General features: G+C 45.3%; 1 protein-coding gene across 8 annotated transcripts in view; it reads right to left on the bottom strand.

Annotated features, from left to right (window-relative positions):
* The window catches only part of Yap1 (Yes1 associated transcriptional regulator), an 84,138-nt gene that overhangs the window by 22,043 nt on the left and 43,425 nt on the right, over positions 1-18,670 (bottom strand). For 4 of the 8 annotated variants that reach the window (XM_028890943.2, XM_028890947.2, XM_028890945.2 and 1 more), the window contains exon 4: positions 12,916-13,035. In XM_028890943.2, coding sequence (XP_028746776.1) covers positions 12,916-13,035 — 120 coding nt within the window. The remainder of the gene's footprint in view (positions 1-12,915; positions 13,036-18,670) is intronic. The other 4 variants (XM_028890944.2, XM_028890948.2, XM_028890946.2 and 1 more) reach the window with 1 other exon arrangement.

Below are 18,670 nucleotides of genomic sequence, written 5' to 3'. Positions count from 1 at the left end.
AATTTGAGGAGAACACAAGCAACAAAATAACCAACCTTGACTACTAATGTATCCCCACAAAGCAAACGCACAAAAGTGACCCCGGTGTGCTCCTGCAAGAGGGTAGGTCTCATTAAACATGACCATAACCTGGGCACATCACCGGGAAAGTCAATTCTTTTGTCACTGGACCCACATAATGTCTGCTCTCTCTTGCACCATGTGAGTCCCAGGGTCAGACTCCACTCACCAGGCTCAATGGCGCCTTTTCCAGCCAAGCCTCTTGCTTTAGCTATCAATCTTATAGCATCCCTTCAAGAATCTAAAACTTCCCAACAACAGGGCAGCATACCTGATGCTTTACAAGGACATTAAAAAGAAAGCAAAATTAAACTGCTCTTTAGCAACTAGCCTCCAAGGCAAGCTCCTGTAAATCCCACCCTCTTTTTTGAGCAAACTAGGCCTTCTTACTGTCCAGTTATGAATCTTCCTAGGCTGTGGGTCTAGCTGAATGACATTAACACTAGGCTGTCTGTGAAAGTCTCAGAGTTCTAGCCCTGTCAGATTGATGGGTCTTAGAATGACCTAGAAGACATGCCTCTGGGGCTGTCTGGGAGGATGCTTCCAGACAGGCTCAGCTAACAGGAGAGGAACCATGCTGAACATGGATGGCATTAACTCCCAAGCTGGGTGCCCAGACTGAATAAAAGGGGGAGAGAGAAGCCTGCAGGAGAGAAGCAGCCTCGTTCTGCCACAGCTTCTCCACTGTCGTGAACTGCTCTCCCACACTCCGAGCCAGAAAAAATCCTCCCTTCAGGTACTAGTCAAAGACACAAGAAAAGTGATATATCATCACAGGAGCAGACCAGAAACAACAAACAGGCGTGAAAAACAGTTGAATAATTATCCACCAAGGCAGAAATTCTAGCTATTAGGATAGACATGAAATAGGAACCCTATCTTCCCTTTCAACTACCTAAGTCTTCTAAGACGTCAGCAGTTATTGGTACAGAACCAAGAACATTGGAAGAAAGAAAATCCGATCATTCTCTTACAGAGCCAGATTTCGGGAAGACCTGACCCATTTTGTCAGACCACACAATGGTTTATCAATTTTATTTCTATGTCCTTCTCTTGTTCCTATACTTCTACCCAACCCAGATTTTCTGTATCCCTGTCCCTTCTCAATCTTTTCAGTCACATTTACTTAGTTTACATAAATTTACTCCCTCATAGGGTTCAAGTTAGTAAACTTACCTTCACATCCCACTTGCTGCATACCTGCATTTTGGAACAGACTCATTCACCTCTGGTTGTCACAGATACCTTCTACAGTGATTTCTACGAGTCATGAACTATTTAGAAGCATATTTCTAGGCTTCCAAGTTTATACTTTAGATCTTTAAAATAATTCCCATAAGCATGCAGAGAAACAGAACTACAGTGACCCCACGTGTCACCCCCCGTTACCCACTGACAGCTCATCTCGTTGCACCTCCAGACAAACTCCATGACCCTGTGTGTGTACACTCAGCTCTCAAGTCAGCTCTTTCCTTCTGCCTTATTTTTGAGGCAAGTGTGACTCTTCCACATCACAATTCATCATCAAAGGAAGTCAGGACAGGAACCAGGACAGAAACCAACAGGCAGAAGCTAGAGGCCAGAGAGAAGAGCTGCTTTCTGACTTGCTCCCCATGGCCTGCTCAGCCTGCTCACTGATAGAACCCAGGACCACCAGCCTATGGATGGCACCACCCACAACAAACTGGGCTCTCCCCCATCAATCACTAAATAAGAAAATGCTCTACAGGATTGCCTACAGCCCAACCTTATGAAGCATTCTCTCAACTGACTTTAGCTTATGTCAAGCTGACATAAAACCCTCCAGCACAGTCCCCCTTGCTGTGTACTCCTAATTAGACGGCTCATAAGCTTCAGGGTGATCAACCCGTCTCCACCTCCAATCTTACAGTAGAGTGCTAGGGTTACAGATTCGATACAAGACATCATGGCCTGCAAAAGACTGCAGGCCCTTCAGGCTTTACTGATTCGTCTCACCAGCCCTCGAAAATGTGGAACTCAGACTAATAGTTCAGAATCCATCTCTCAAACACAGAAACACCAAAAAACCACAAACAAACAAACAAAAAAAAACATGATTAATTTGTTTGTTTAAAACAGAATCTGAACACTGTCCACAGGACACAAATCCTAAATGTGTTTTAACAAAACGATTCTTTAGATTCACTTTTTCCTTAGAAGTTCCAAATGGTAGCAATTTATCATCCTTCACAGGTGCTAATCTGAAGTTCTAACTTTGCCATGTATCTTAATCACTTGAAGTTTAGTTTGTGCAGGTTAGGAGCAAATGTCTGACTCACACCCTGAATACACTGTTCAGGTGAGCTGGCTCCAGAGCGTCTTCTCCAGCAAGCATGTGTGTCATACCCAATGGGTATCCTGACGATGCTCACAGTACCATTTTGAAAGCTGGTGGGAGCCTTTGAGTCCTGTCCTTGAACTATGGTGGCAGGGCACCTGAGCAGCGCTTTTGCTGGCTTTTAGTCACGCAAGAGTATTCCAGACTCACTCTGACCCCGTACCAGATTCCAGCCACATCCTCAGCGCTAACAGGCAAGGAGACCCTTCTCCCACAAACTCGTGCAAAATTCTCCATTTCCCTCATTTGGGGGTGAGAGATAATATGCCCATCCCAGGGTGTCTTCTAAGCCTATTCTACAGTCTGCACAATTTCCTGTTCTCCTTTTCCCCCTTGTTGTGAAGAGCAATCCTAGGACCTCGAGGATGCTGCAGAAGCACACTACCACCCAACACGAACTGCGGCTCCGGTCCCAGTACTTGTACATGAACCATGCTCATGTGTTTTTCTACATGATAATCTTCCTTTACCGTTGGTTATTTGACCTCATCACCATGTAGCCCAAGCTGGCCTCAAATTCCCAACCCTCTTGCCCCAGCATCCCAAATGCTAGGATTCCAGGCACAGCGTATGTGGTAGGAATAGAAAATCGTTTGCTTGTGATGTAAGGTAGACATGAGTTCTTTCAGCTTTTAAACTTCCCTTAATTTCTCTCCATGAGTTCATAATTTTCACTTAATTTTTACCACCTACACTGGTTCTTTGTTGTTTCTATTTCTGGATATCCTAGATAAGGTAATCCTGTTGATTACCTTCCTATCTGGTGCTGTCACACGGTACAAACCCAGCCATACACAAGGACAACCTTCATGTTTAAAGAGCTAATAAAGCAGGCTATGTTTTAAAAGCTAGCTTCTAATTTCTGGGTTTTAATTTAATTGTATTGTTGGTATAAGAACAGGGTATGCCATTTTTTAAAAGCTTTATTTTTATTTTGTGTGTGTGTGTGTGTGTGCTCATGTCTCTGCACCATGTGTGTGCCTGGTGCCCTTAGAGGTCAGACGAGGTTGTTAACACTCCCCTGGAACTAGAACTGCCTATAATTGGGAATCACCTTGCAGATGCTAGAAACCAAACCTGGACCCCTGCAAAAGCAACAAGTGCTCTTAACCTTGGCCATCTCTCCAGGCCCCATGGTACTGATTCTAGGAATTTTGTGATTTCTTAGAGCCTTAACCTGCAGCTAGTTAATCCTTAAGTCCCTGTATTAGGGCAAGTCTGGACCAGTCAGCAGTAGTGCCTTCCCTGTTCTTAACACTCTTAGTCTGTGGAATCCAGGGGCACCTAGCCCTTTGGCTTGGCAGATTCCGACACTACTTTCCATTGTTTTATGTCCTTTTATCTTCCATCCAGTGGTGATGTGTTTAGCACACCTCCTGGGGATATCCTCTTGGTTATATCTTGTTTACTAGTTGTCTCCAGAGCAAATGAGCTCAGGGCACAATCAACTTCCTGACCTTCCTCAAAGCCTTATTTATCTCCACACAACAAAACCACATTAGACATAAAATATTTTAAGAATAAATGGGGAGCCTGGAGAGATAGCTCAGCAGTGAAGAGCACTTACTGCTCTTCCAGAGGACCTGAGTTCAATTCCCAGCACCAACTCTGGTGACTTACAACTTTTGTAACTCAAGTTCTAAGGGCTCTCCTAATGCTTTGTATCTCCTGCACACACACCTACAGCCAGCCAGGCATACACACATAAACATAAAATGGACATTTTTTTAAAAAATGAACATTTAGGTGTATCTCTGTGAGTTCGAGGCCAGCCTGGTCTACAGAGCAAATTCCAGGACAGGCTCCAAAACTACACAAAGAAACCCTGTCTTGAAAAACAAAACAAACCAAAACAAACAAACAAGACATTTTAACAAAATCCTTAAAAACAAAGAATAAATTATTTAAATTATGTTGGAATAAGTTGTGTTTTCCTGGGGAATGGACAGGAAGCTAACAATATTTGAGAGTAAAGATTTGCCAAGCACCAATAACCTTAACAAAATTATCTGTCACCAACACAGACAAATAGACAGAGGCACTGTGGTATATCACACCTCCCCACACCTACCCTCGGCCTTTAGACTAATGAATCCAGGCTATAACAGATGGATACACCGATTCAATAACCCACTGAGTCTTGTTTCCGAGGGAGCTTTGTAAAACCCACACCCCCTCTTTCTTCAGAGACTGTCCTGTAAACACTGGCCCCTTCATACATAGCTCCCTGTTTTCCCACTTGACCATGCTATTCACTGTCTCCAGGTTTTCCTGATTCCCAAAGATGTTCATGTTTATCTTTCCCACAAGTTTGAAAGGCATAAAGATGGAAGGCAGAGTTAAGCTAGAGGATCCTTCCTTTGGTGAGGCATGTTACCGGCATTCAAGAGAACACTGAATGTTCACATTTCATGAACACCACTGTGGCAAGCTCAACAGCAGGAGCTAAATATGGGTTGAGGACTGGTCTGAGAGTCTCCGCACATAGTGAACAAGTCAAAAGGCCAGACCTTAGACGGCGAGAATACTCCAAGGGTCAAGTCGTTTACCACTCAGTCTGATGACCTGAGTTTGATTTCTGAAACCCACATGGTAGAGAGAAGCAACATGTGCGCCATGAGACATGCATGCATACATAGAAAATTATAATGTTAAAAATTATTTTGAGCCGGGTGGTGGTGGCAGCGCACGCCTTTAATCCCAGCACTCGGGAGGCAGAGGCAGGCAGATCTCTGTGAGTTCGAGGCCAGCCTGGTCTACAGAGCGAGATCCAGGAAAGGCGCAAAGCTACACAGAGAAACCCTGTCTCGAAAAACCAAACAAACAAAGAAAAAAAAATTATTTTGAAAGCTGAGGCCAAGAGCAAATACCCACTGGCAAGAAAAATGTGTTTAACTCTAATTAATTAAATAAAAGAGTCCAAGTGGCTGGAGATGCAGGACAAAGACAAGAGCACCAATGCTCTTCCCGAGGACCAAGTGTGAGTCTAACCCCACACCGTGCCTCACAACCACCTGCAGTTTCAACTCCAAGGGATCCAATGCCCCTTTCTGGCTTCCACAGCTACCAGGCACACAGTAGTGCCCTGAAATATATGCAGACAAAACCCGCAAAAATAAAATGAATCTAACAAATTAAATAAATAAACAAACAGTATTAGAAAATGACCCCTTTTAATTTGAGAAGTACTGGCATTATGAAATATGACAAGTATCAAAACAGAACCCAAGCTTAATAAGCATTTCATCTATTAAAAAATAGAAAATGACGAGTCTTCCACACTAGATTGTTTTTGTTGACAGTGATGATAAGATTAAGTAAATTTCTTATAAAACATAATTGGTGAACAAACTGGTCTGGGAATAGTGCTTCCTGTCTGCAATCCCAGCACTGGGCAGGAGGATCGCCAGTCGAAGGTAAGCTGGAGCTGCACAGTGACAGGCCAGTCTGCATTATAGAGTAACCCCGACTCAAACAGTACCACCTGTCAACATGCTGACCCGCCCCTTGAAATCCCACCCCCTCGTCACTGTCCTGCCGTAAAAGCCTCCTTCTAAGGAAAAAGTCCCCCCTTCCCCTCCCTTTCTCTCCCCCCTCTCTCTCCTTCCTTCCTCTATTATAATAAATTCTCCATGTGGATGCAGCATCTGGGTTGTGAATGACTGACCACCTCCACTACCACATGGCATGCATCTGCCCAGCATGTTTCCTTGCACACGCGGGAAACCCTCAGGGGTCTCCCACGCAGTAATTCATAACATGGGTGGCGAACATCGCCAGGCAATCCCACTGCTTTCTCCTGCCCTGCGGCAGTCTGAGGAGCCCCAGGATCCTGTACCACCCTCCATTTTTCAGGCTGGAGCATTGCCAGGGTCTCTTCACTCTACTGATCAGTAAGATTCCTCCTTCCCTTCTGCCACTTTCCCACAAGTGAGGATTCCTCTCGCTCCACTCGCTGGTACCACGCGTCTTTTGGGCTCTAACCTCGGCTCCTGTCCCTGTGCGACGGCATACGGAGACAGCTTATCCCTCTCAATCCCACGGCCCCAGCCTGTGTTCCGATGGTCGTCTACCGGCTGGCCTGCACCGCTCAGTGGTCCTCCATGACCCCCTGGGAGGCCAGTCTGCTGGGCCTTCTACCCCACGGTGGGAAATGTCCCTATGGTGCCCCACCCACCCCCCGCTGCCAATGGCCTGGTCCCTCTCTCCTGCCCGGCTCACTGCTACTTCCCCACCTTCCTTTCTCAGTCTATTTCCTATGCGCGAATGGAAATGTATCCTTGATATCACCATCTGTATTTCTTTCTGACTTTTAAATGCTTCAATTTATCTGTTCCTTATCTGCTCAGTTTATTTTGGAGGGAAAAAAACCCACATGAACACATGGTCAGGTGGTACCATTTTATATAAGGGCAACCACATGGTCTAGCCGCCATCTTGGCTAAGGTCAAAACAGGCTGGTCCTATGACTTCACCGCCATCTTTACTAAGGGCAGCGAGGCAGGGCACTCAGTGCTCAGGCTGTCTGTGGCAGCCCATTGTTTCACCTTTGTTTTGTGGGCTGAGGAAAAGTCCTCCGGCCTTGGCCTGGCGTTCCCCAGCTGTCTCTCTCAGGCTCCAGCCATCTGGGCAGGGCAGAGGTCCAGTCCCTGCCTGCTGTTTGTTCCTCCGAGGCCTCTTGTGTGGGCGGGGCCTGGAGAGGACATGCTCCTCTCTGGGGCATCAGCAGAACCACATGCAGGTGATGTCATTCTATTAAGATTTTAAAATTTCAGATCTTTTTTTAACAAAATACTTATTTATTTATTATGTATACAGTGTTCTGTCTGCATGTCTGTCTGCAGGCCAGAAGAGGGCATCAGATCTCATTACAGGTGGTTGTGAGCCACCATGTGGTTGCTGGGAATTGAACTCAGGACCTCTGAAAGAGCAACCAGTGCTCTTAACCTCTGAGCCATCTCTCCAGCCCAAAATTTCAGATCTTAACATTAATACAATTCTGATACTCTTGGGGTCACAAGCTCAGGATTTTAAAAGGATTTTAAATTTTCCTTGGTTATTCATTACATGCTTTCCATGATATGGATTTCAGTACTGATTGATGATATTAATTTATCTAAAACTTTTAATTTTTCCTCACCTGTCTCTTCCTGAGGATGGTATTTCTCTCCCTCCTGGTCTTCCTTTCCTAATTACTAAGACCATGGGCCAAGAGGTTCCAAATAAATTCATAAATTTTAACTCCCGCCTCTAGTCTGTATCTCAGCAGGCTGGCAGGAACACCAAAGGAGCAGTGTGGACACAACCTGCAGCGCTTTCCCTGCTACGGACGTCAGCAGAGACTCTTGTCTATGTGATGAGGACCAGCCCAGCCCAATGTAATTGTTCCCTGCCTCTACAGCTGGGTCAGATAACCACATGCTTCTGACAACTGCCCCATTGCCCAGCCTTTGACCAGCCTTTGAACCTTTCTGGGGGCCCTCACAATGCCAGCTCGAAGCAGTTCCAGAAGAGAATACATTGTCCCATCTTCCCTGTCCAGAATAGAGGACTGATTGGCTATCTCATGCCCACAAGCAGGAAAGAGAACAAGCTTTGTTTCTAGGGAGAGGGAGGGGGCAGTGTGAGACAGGCAAAGACGCTCTTGAGACTTCTTCCCTGAGGACTGTCCTGAGTTGTACTTAAATCTGCTCTGACAGCAAACCAAACCACCCCATGGCTGTTGATAAAAAGGAACCAGGGTCAGCCATAGGCCTCCCTGAGTTTCCTAGAAAATGTCTTGAATTTTCAGACTTAAGGTAACTTTTAGAGAAGAGGGGAGCCAGATGACCTGAGGTCAACCCTGGAGGTCCACATGGTGGAAGGAAAGAACTGAATTCTAAAGTTGTTCCCTGACCAACCTGAGTAGGACACTTTGTGTACACACACACACACACACACACACACACACACACACACACACACACACACACGCTTTCTTCCCCTCCGACCCCACAAAACAGTTTGGATGGAACAGAAAAGAAAATAAAGTCAACAGAGTCAGGTATTGTAGTGCATCCTATAATACTAGTACTCAGGAGACTGAGGCAGGGGGATTGTCATGAGAATAAGGCCTTATATTTAAAAAATGAAATAAGTCAAAAGAAAACTTTCTCAGCAGCTCATTTTGTACTCTGGGAAGAACATGGACTGCTAAATGAGGCGAGATGGAGGGTGTGTGTGTTCTAATTGTTTCTCAGCTTTCTCTGTCCCCAACTGCCTGGTTCTCCTGTACATGGAGATGATGACACTCTCAGAGGGAAGGACCACACTTCAGTTCACACTGTAGACTCCCGACTAAACGGTTTTAACTTACATGAAATTCTGCCATGAGGCCTGTCCCCAGGTAACCAATGGTCTGTAAGTGAAGTGCACCCTACACTGTGGTTCCCTTTCCTTCACTGTCCCTTGGCTGGTTTGCTCCTTCACTGTGAACAGTTAGTCCTGTCCCAAATTAGTGATATGCTGTCGGCAAGATGCAGGGACAGACTGAAGCAGGGCAGAGATTCTGGGGTGCGCTGGGGCAGGAGGACAGACGAAAATGACAACCAGTGGAACAAAAGCCAGGGGCCATCCAGTCTAGGCCCCAGACTGTTAAATCGTTTCCTTTTCATCCGGTCCATCAGCAACAACTACCTCATCTTTAGCATATTTTAAAGTTAATCCAAGTAGAACCTGGAACTTACCAAGTTGCAAACATGTGTACAGATGTGATAGTTCTAGTTTCAAATCACAAGTAAACTGTTACTCACCATGCCTCAGGTGATCTTAAGCTTTTGGATTTTAAAAACTGCCAGTTTAGCAGAGTAGCTCATGTTTACAAATCCTGGCACTTGAGAGAGCAGGGCAAGAAGACAGTCAGCATAAAGGCCAAACATTTATTACTACACAGTGAGTTCTTCTAAGCTAGTGTGGGCTCAAGTGTCTAAAAATTAACTCTGATGAATTAGATAGTTCACTTAAGTATTCGTCATGTAGAAATTCTACATATTAATTTAACTTACTAACATAGCGACTCATCCTGGGTGAATAAAAATGCCAAGCACAAGTATTAAACTGTTTTTAGTTTTAAAACATTTATTGGGGGTATTGTCACCTTAAAGGAGTCAGTCCTCTCTTCCTACAACATGGATCCTGGGGGTGGGGGCAGGCAGCACCTTTACCAGGGCGCTGATCTCAGTGGTCCTGAACTATTTTGGATATTTATCTAATAATCTTATGCATCAAAAACTCATGTCAAGAAATGCTCAAGTTGGCCAGGAAGTGGTGGGCACACCTTAGTCCTGACACTGGGGAGGCAGAGACAGGCAGGTCTACAAAGCAAGTTCCAAGACTGCCAGGGCTACACAGAGAAACCCTGTCCCCAAAACCAGAAAGAAAAGAGAAAAGCTTAAGCTGAAGAACTGCTGGGGGACACGGCAGGGCTGGCAGTCAGTCATGGTGGCCTCAGGCAGGTTCTAACACAGAAAGCAAGCCGACCAGGAACACACCACCTTCGGGCAGCGGGCCGACTCTGCTACCGCCAGAGCAGCCCGCTCTGGCCTCACCAGGCATTTGCCAGGACAGTCTCTGGAGCTGGTGCTTGTCTCTAGGTGAAAGGTTAACAGACCCTGGCTCCTCTTCAAACAAAGTCCCAGCTGCAACAGTAGACGAAAGCCAGCCTTCCCTGGCCTCTGAAACCCAGATTGTTGAGAAGTAACCATACACAAGAACCCAGACTACAAATATTTTTTTCTCTGTATGTTTGGTAGCTCATATAGTGCACAGATATACGTAGGAAAAAACACTCATACATGTGAAATAAAGTAATAATAATTAAAAAAAGAATCAATTTGTGTGTGTTTTTTTTTTTTAAAAACGGACATAAAGTTAAAAGAAATGATAAATAAAAAGCTGGGTGTGGAGGTGCATACCTTTAATCCCACCATTCAGGAGGCAAAACCAGAGATCCCTTATTTCCAGGCCAGCCCGGGTTACACAGCCAGACCTGTCTGGAAACAACACAAACAAACAAACAAACAAACACAGTCTCCTCATAGTTACACTTTACTCACTGAGCCATCTATCCCTGTAGCCAAAATATGAATAATTTCAAGCCAGCATAAATACTACATAACACTACCACATTCTTTAATGCAGCTAAAAGCAGAGGGCTGTTTACCAACCAGCATCTTCCACAAGTGTATGCTAACCACACATAAAAATAGAGATGTAAAAAGGAAAGTGGGGCCGGGCAGCGGTGGTGCACACCTTTGATCTCAGCACTCAGAAGGCAGAGGCAGGTGAATCTCTGAGTTCGAGGCCAGCCTGGTCTACATGGAGAGTTTCAGGAAAGCCAGGAATACACAGAGAAACCTGCCTCAAAAAACCAGAAACAATAACACCACCAAGTGGGTTATTCTATAAAAAGAACCTAATAAAGAATATAAACTTGAGAGTTGATGCTGGAGCAGGTGGTAAGTTACAGTTCATCCTCCATTCTAGAAGACTCGGGCACATTTTTCCTTAGCTAAGACTCTAAGACTCAACTGTATTTAAGAACACAGAGAAGCAAGTAAACTCCACAGGCATGGAAGCAGTAACTGACAGCATGTGCTTGCGTTTGCATGGCCCCAGGGTCAGAAACAAGAGGGGCAGTTTGTATGTCTTTGGCAGAGATAAAACATAACCCACTATGGCGAACTTTGGGTTTGAAGGCGGCAAGAGTCAAGCCCAGAGCTGACAGCCTGCTTCTCTCTGCTCTGCTCTGACACAGAGAAGCCCACTTGGTTTTTCTCCCCACCCTCAGTTACACTCCAGCTCTGACTGCAAAGGTCTGGAACAGATTAAAAGTCGGGCCACAAAATAAAAAGCTCTGGCATGTAGTCAAGCCTGTCTGGAATACACACACACAGCGGGGCCCAAAGAGGGAAGCGAAAGGAAGGGAGGGAGGGAGGCAGGAGACTTTTGTTGCTATCTCTATCGAGTGTGCACACGCATGTGTGCTGGGGGTGGGGGATGTCTTTTTCCCTCACCTCAAATACCCGCTCTTCCTTAAAAGACTCAGCTGTAGGTACCATCACCAGATAAACTAAACTAACCTAACAGCCAAGTTTCTTTCCTTCACTACTAATGCTTTTCGATTTCTTTTCTTTCAACCAACACACACACACACACACACACACACACACACACACACACACACACACACACACACACACTCTGTGTGTTAAAAGTTGGAGGCAGCGGCACAACCTGATTCTTCCAAACTCCCAAGGGCAGGTGAACTGAATCATCAAATCCGATTATGGAAACGTAGCTGTTATCATCCAGTGAATATTCATGCAGCATTTAAGGGTTTTCAACCACAACAAGAACTATTAAACATTAAAAAGAACCTGAAGATGCAAACTGCTAAGAGGTACATTACTTTCTTAACACCACAACAGGTTTGAAAGCTTGAACAGCTGGTATTTGAGCCAAACTGGCTGTCAAAATAACCGTCTAGGCTGCAACCCCAGCTCTGACTTTCCTTGGGGGTGAGGGGTGGGGCAACCAGTCCATAAAGCCGACATTGGAGGCACACCCCAACACTGCTTTTTATTGTTGTCTGTTTCCTAGTAAACAGATGGGGGGAGGCTGTATTGGAGGCTCGATGTTTTTACCCAGCCCCAGGGTTGTGTTTTGATGGTGTTCACAGAGTTAATTCTCCTTTCCAGTAAGGCCTGTGGTGTGGCCAGGTCAGCCCCTGGGAAGCTTCAAAGGCTCCGCCCATGTGTCTGACTGCACTGATCCACACATTGTTTCCATTAAGCAGCATGGGGCCAAGATGAATGCTCAAACCACATTATCTGTTCCTCTTTAGATTCATTTTCCATGCTCTGGAAAGAGATTCAGAAAGCCAACAGACAAAATACTACCAGGAAAGAAATATGAACAAAAAACCAGTAAACGGGCATGAAGACCCTTACAAAAAGGCGCACATTTGGGAGGAGGGCTCTGTTTTGCCTTTCATATCCTAAATAAAAGTGAAGGAAAGGACCTTAACATAAAACTAGGTCAAAAAACTCCCAAACAGTTGTGAAATGCTTTCCTTAGACTTGATCTGGTGCTTGGGGCTTGTCCCCCCCTTCAGCCCTGATGGTTCAGCCAAGCACTGGCAGGAGCATCTCAGGGGAAACGAGGGCTGCAGGTTGTGGAGAAGCCTGAGCAGTGTGGCCTGTTCCAAGAAGATCACCGTTGTGAGTTAAGCAGCAGAGACGATGGCCCTTCCACAGCATTCACCACCAACCCAGGCTAGAATGCTGCTGCTTTGGACCTAGATTTCTCAAGTTTAAACAAAATACAAAGCATAAGAAAAGGCTGGGTGTGCAGCCACTGCTCACCACAAGGCAATGCAGTTTCACTGAGGTGGGTTTTCTTAAATTCCCCAGCCCCCATAATATCATCAAAATGACCGCAAAGGTTCTGAGGTAAACCTTTACCAAAACGAGGGTCAAGCCTTGGGTCCAGCCAGGACGTGGTCTTGTTCTTATGGTTTATGTAGTAAACATCTCCATCCTGAGTCATGGCTTGCTCCCATCCATCAGGAAGAGGTCCTGTAACACAGAGAACAGACTATGGTTGGTTTTGAGCTGGTGTACCTTAAGGAGCTGAGCAGTGCTCATTTAAATAGAACACACACAATTAGATATAAAGCAATGCATTAAAACAGACTGCAGCATATGTCCAGAGAAAATAAGGCAGGACAACATACCTGATTCTCCTCCATGAAAACCAAACTTAAAGAATAAAGCCAGCACCCCAAGACACAGATGAGAACTTTAGTGGTCAGATTAGAAGCACACTTCAGCTGACACAGCCTGCTCCATTTAGATCCATTATTTATGCAACTAACTTAGAGCAAGCAATCCAGAATACAGAGTATGACAGTCCGAATACATTAAAGTTTGTTGTAAAGCAGAACAGAGACAGCTGGCATGAGAGGACTGCGGCTGAAGGTCTGTCTGTTGGGAGGGTGGGAGGGGCTAGGACATGTGACACCTGTTGGAAGGTAAAAAGATTTTCCTAGTTTCATGAGCGTGTGTCTGTAAAGTAACTAATGGAAAGAGGCCCAGAATAAAACTATGGAACCACTGAACCATCCACTAGACAGAACTCTCAAACCTTTAACCGAGAAGAAGGTTCAACTCTAAGGTATTTTTGAAAAAATGCACAAGGCATTTACAAGTTCAAAGGTAGACAGTGGTGGTGCACGCCTTTAACCCCAGCACTTGGCAGGCGGATCTCTGTTGGTTGAGGGCAGCCTGGTCTACAGAGTGAGTTCTAGGACAGTCAGGGCTACACAGAGAAACCCTGTCTTGAAAAACTGAATAAAGTTCAAAGTCCTAAGATACTGTGTTACCGACAGACTGGCAGTGGCCACTAGATGCTTCAGAGATCCACAATTGGACACTCCCGGGAGACTTCCATACTCTGACTCTGTTGCTTAGCAACACCATTCTGCACCTTAGCCATCATGGTCAGAACCATCAGTGATATCGGGACTTCCCCCATGTTCTCCCTAGCCCATCTGGGACAAGGGAAAGCAAGGGGCCATGACTGCCGATTTCCACCGTGCAATGTTCTTGTCCCCACATACAGATGAACCACCAGGCATGTTCAAGGTAGACCCGGAACTCAAACACTTCTGTTTCCTGGAGCTATAAATCTACTGCCCTAAACTTTTGTCAGCGTTCCTGATCATAAGAAATCTATCAAGCTTTAATAGTATTTATTTCACTAAGAATGGTAGGCCCACAAGAACTAAATCCAAGTGGGCCAGGCATTGTGTGTGTGTGTGCCCCCGTCTGTCTCTGTCTCTCTGTCTCTGTCTCTCTCTCTCTCTCTCTCTCACACACACACACACACACACACCTGTAATCTAAATTATTCAGAAGACTGAGGCAAGCTCACACAATCAAAAGCTCAAGGCCAGCACTAATCCAACCTCATCTTTAAAACTGTTTTAAAGTGTTAGCAATGTAAATCAATGGGTAAGAGCTTGCCTAGAATGTGTTAGATCTTGGGTTTGATTTCTAGTTCTGGAAAAGGCATTAGTTCAGAACAGTTTTCCATTAGTAACAGTCTCATCATTAAATAACTGAAGAAAAACAGTAAAACCTAAGTAGCAGACATGACTAATGAAGGCAACAGGCTAAGTGAGAATCAAGAGGGCACTCGCTGTATCTTCTCTTCATGGTAATTAAAATTAAATAATGCACTTACTCAAAGATTACGCTAACAACCTTATAAGCACTCAGTATCAAAATGCAACTGTGAAGCTGGGCAGCAGTGGCGCAGCCTTCAATCCCAGCACCTGGGCGGCAGGGGCAGGCGGGTCTCTGAGTTCATGGTCAGCCTGGGCTATAAAACCAGTTCCAGGACAGCCAAGGCCTGTCTCAAAAAAAAAAAAAAAAAAAGTAACTGCAAACTACCTATTCATCTGTGTCTTTAACATTTCCTGTATATCGTGTATAAACAGAATGTTACACAAAGAAATCCTGTCTCAATAAACAAAACAAAAAAAGAAAGGAAGGAAGGAGGGAAGGAGGGAGGGAGGGAGGGAGGGAGGAAGTTATGTGGACACAGGCAACAGTAAGAGGTTTTCCTTCTGAGAGAGAACAAGCAAGAGATCAGGAAGGTGCCCCAAACAACTCTGCATGCCAATTTAACCTTTAACAGCAGAATTAAGGAGAGTGAGCTGGAAAAGGAAGGTGGTCTGGGCTACAGCTCCACAGTCAGGTGCTCAGTACATGCTAGGCAATGATGTCCCAGAGCATTAGTCAGTCAGCAATCAATCAATCAATCAATCAACAGAAAGCTGAAAGGGAAGATCTTTAACTGTAGTCAAAATTTAGTAAAATAATATAAATCTAGGCTTCATCAGACATGGTCCCGAGGAGAAATTTGGTAACTTAACATTTTTCTTTTCTTTTTTTGTTTTCGTTCTTGTTTTTTTGAGACAAGGTCTCCATCATCTCAATTCACATCCTCAGGCCAGGCCTTTGGGAATTAAGAGATGGGGGTGTTTTTTCAAAACTAGACTACCATGCTGGATCCAGACACCAAAGCCTTTTGGGCAAGGCGAAAAAGATTGAAGGGAAAACAAAAACAAACAGCAACCCTTGGAGGGTAAGAAGAGGCCAACAGTTTAAATGAGACGTAAAGAGGGTGAAAAACTGGAATCAGAATAAGAAAAATCAAGGTTAATTTAAAAATAACTCAAAATTCAGATTTATCCTTAGGAAAATACAATTTTATGTAGGATTTGCCAATACTGTTTGATTGATAATTTATCTACTAGAACAGTATCTTAAACAAGTAAGATGCACTGTAACCCTAGAGATGACTCAACTTCATGCACTTGCCTGTATGCTCTTGCCTCAGTAATGGTTAAGGGAAATCGTCTACAGCCTGTACTCAATCAGGAAACTCTTCACTGCCACCTAGTTAGACCAACCCCTCCCCCTCCCCTGCCAGATCCAGACAGAGCGATCATGGAGGACACTGAGTGGCCAGCACACACCCTAGTGAGTGCATAAAGTACAGGGCTCACAAGGAGTTTCTCAGAAAGCAGACTCAATGACCTCCTAAAAGAAGCAACCTAAAATCCGGGCCACTCTCAAGTGAGTACAAACTGTTGTCACTACACAGCAGGCAGAGTTCTGCACTCTCTGCAAACAAGTACGAACTCATTTAAAAACCTCACAAAGCGGACTCCACTACACAACAGACGAAAAACCTAAGGCGAAGTTACTGGGCCTAAGTTGGGAAGTGGGATAAACCCAGTCCTGCTCTTCAGAACATCAGGCTTGACCAACAGCAAACTTCCTCCTCCTGAAACTTGTAGAAGTCCCCTTAAAAGCCTTGCACAAGTTAACACTAGTCCCTCTCCAACAGCTATGCTCTGCTGTGGTCAGAGTGGGTCTCACGCGTGCACACATGCACACAGAAACCCTTCGCCTCAGCTTCTGAAATAGTGTTGTTTTTTGTGTGCAAGCTTAGACACCGGATTCTAAAACAACCATACATAGACTGATGGAACCTGCTTTAGTAAATTGTCAGGACACTCCCCACCCCAACAAACTCTCAAGAAAATCCTTGCATCAAGCCACTAGAACATGCTGGTGTGCCCCAAACTCCTTCCTAGACCACAATGGCAGTGTGGAGACAACACCTGGGACCACGTACCTGAAGACTTGGGGTGGATTCCCAGTGCTTCAGAGTCCTGCACGATGTGTGTCCTGAGCCCTGCCTGGAGCTTACAACTTGGTCTACTTTGACTCAATATTTATTAGCTTTCTAATCCTGGGCAAACTCTGTAGTGATACTTCCTCTCAGTGTCTACGGAATGGAGATGAACACTCACAATTAAAGAAGAAAGTTCCACATGGAATGCCTACAGCAGGTGTTCTTGAACAAATAGTTCTGCCTCTGGAAGAGCAACCAGTGCTCTTAACCACTTAGCCATGCATGTCTCCAGCCCAGGAGCTATGTTTTTAATGGAATTCTAAAAATTTTCAGAACAAGGCTCAGAAGCCCCTCCCACTAAGGTATCCGGAGAGTGTCTTCTGTTTGTTCCCACTCTCTCTACCACTGTTAGTGTTGTTTCAGGTCTGAGCAGGTGCCCACACACCTCCATCTTTCTCTCCCTTCACCCAGCCCCTCTCACCACTCACCAGCTACATTCCAACCATCCTCGAAGCTCCAAATACTCTCTGATTTCTTGTTTGTTGAATGAACAAATTCAGATCATATACCCTCTCTCTTCAGAACCTAAAAGGACCTAAATGGTTCACTTACTTACTAGCTTGGACTTCCCAAAACCTGGCTCAAGACCACCAAGCGGGCCATTGTGCTCTGCGTGGATTCTTCCCCTTCCCCAGAGATGCTCAGCCCCTCCGTGAGTCCACCCAGGGCCCAGCTCCAGACAGCAGTTACAGGAGCTCCAGTGGAAAAGCCATGCAAGAGGCCATCTCCCTTCAGTCAACTGGTAACTGGTCTATCTTCCCCTTTCCATTTTAACTATAGGAAACACAACATATGTTTAGAACCGTCTCATGATTTAAACAGTAGCTGGCATGCAGGAAGGGCTGAGTATGAGCTGAGGGTAGGAATGCTTCCCTGTTGCCAGCTTCCTGTGTCCTGCCTGCAGGTTCAGCAAGGGACAGACAGACATCCACATAGCATCCCCTGCTGAGACTTTGTTACAAAAAACACAACATTTCACATCTGTTGAATGAATGATTTTGGCAACATTTAGTCTCAAAGTAAAACAGTGACCACTGTCACAACTCACCCCTGCTTATCACATTAAAATCCCTAGAATGCCACACGTACCCAGAGAGCCTGGGACAGGCCACTCTCAATTCATACATATATACAATAACACAAGGCAGCCTGGCCATATCCACTCCCCACTACCTCTGGACACTCTAGCAAACCTTCCTTCATAGCTAACTGAAGGGCTGGTAAGATGGCTCAGGGGTTTAGAGCACTGGCTGCTCTTCCAGAGGACCTGGGTTGGGTTTCCAGCATCCACATGGCAGCTCACAACTGTCTGTCACACCAGTTCTGGGGGATCTGACACCCTCCAAAGGCATCAGGTGTGCACATGGCACACAGACATACATGCAAGTAAAACACCCCTACACATTTAAAAAGAAAGAAAAGTAACTCACTGAGTCCAATTAGTGCTGTTCAAATGGCACCGTATATACAGTCTTGGAGCCGCTCACAAGCACACAGACAACCTCTCAGGGGCCACACCAATGAAAAAAAGACTCCCTTCTTCCAGCAGCCACCAACTGCCAATGGTTCCTTGGCGAGGGGCAAGGCCTCCTGAGCCCTTCCTCCTGGTCATGCTGGAATGTGGACTGACTTGCCTTTGTGCAGGTCACCACAGGCTGAGTTAATGCTTGCACAGTCACGCCAGGGCCACAATGTTCCCAGCACTCCTCCCCGCTCTTACAGTCTTTCTGCCCAATCTTCCATGATGGCCCCCGGACTAAGGGGACACGGGTCTATTACGCATGCCCTATTTAGGGTTAAGCATTAAGTTTCAGATTTAACTTAATGCAACAGCTTATGGTTTGGCAAAGTGCTCATTTAGACTTCAAACTGAAGTAAAACAACCGCCTTTCATTAAAACCAAAGTTGAGTTTTATCCACTGGTTAACCTTACATACTTTT

Source organism: Peromyscus leucopus, chromosome 7 (assembly GCF_004664715.2).
Source record: "Peromyscus leucopus breed LL Stock chromosome 7, UCI_PerLeu_2.1, whole genome shotgun sequence".
NCBI lineage: Eukaryota > Metazoa > Chordata > Mammalia > Rodentia > Cricetidae > Peromyscus > Peromyscus leucopus.
This window is presented reverse-complemented; position numbering and strand designations above follow the sequence as displayed.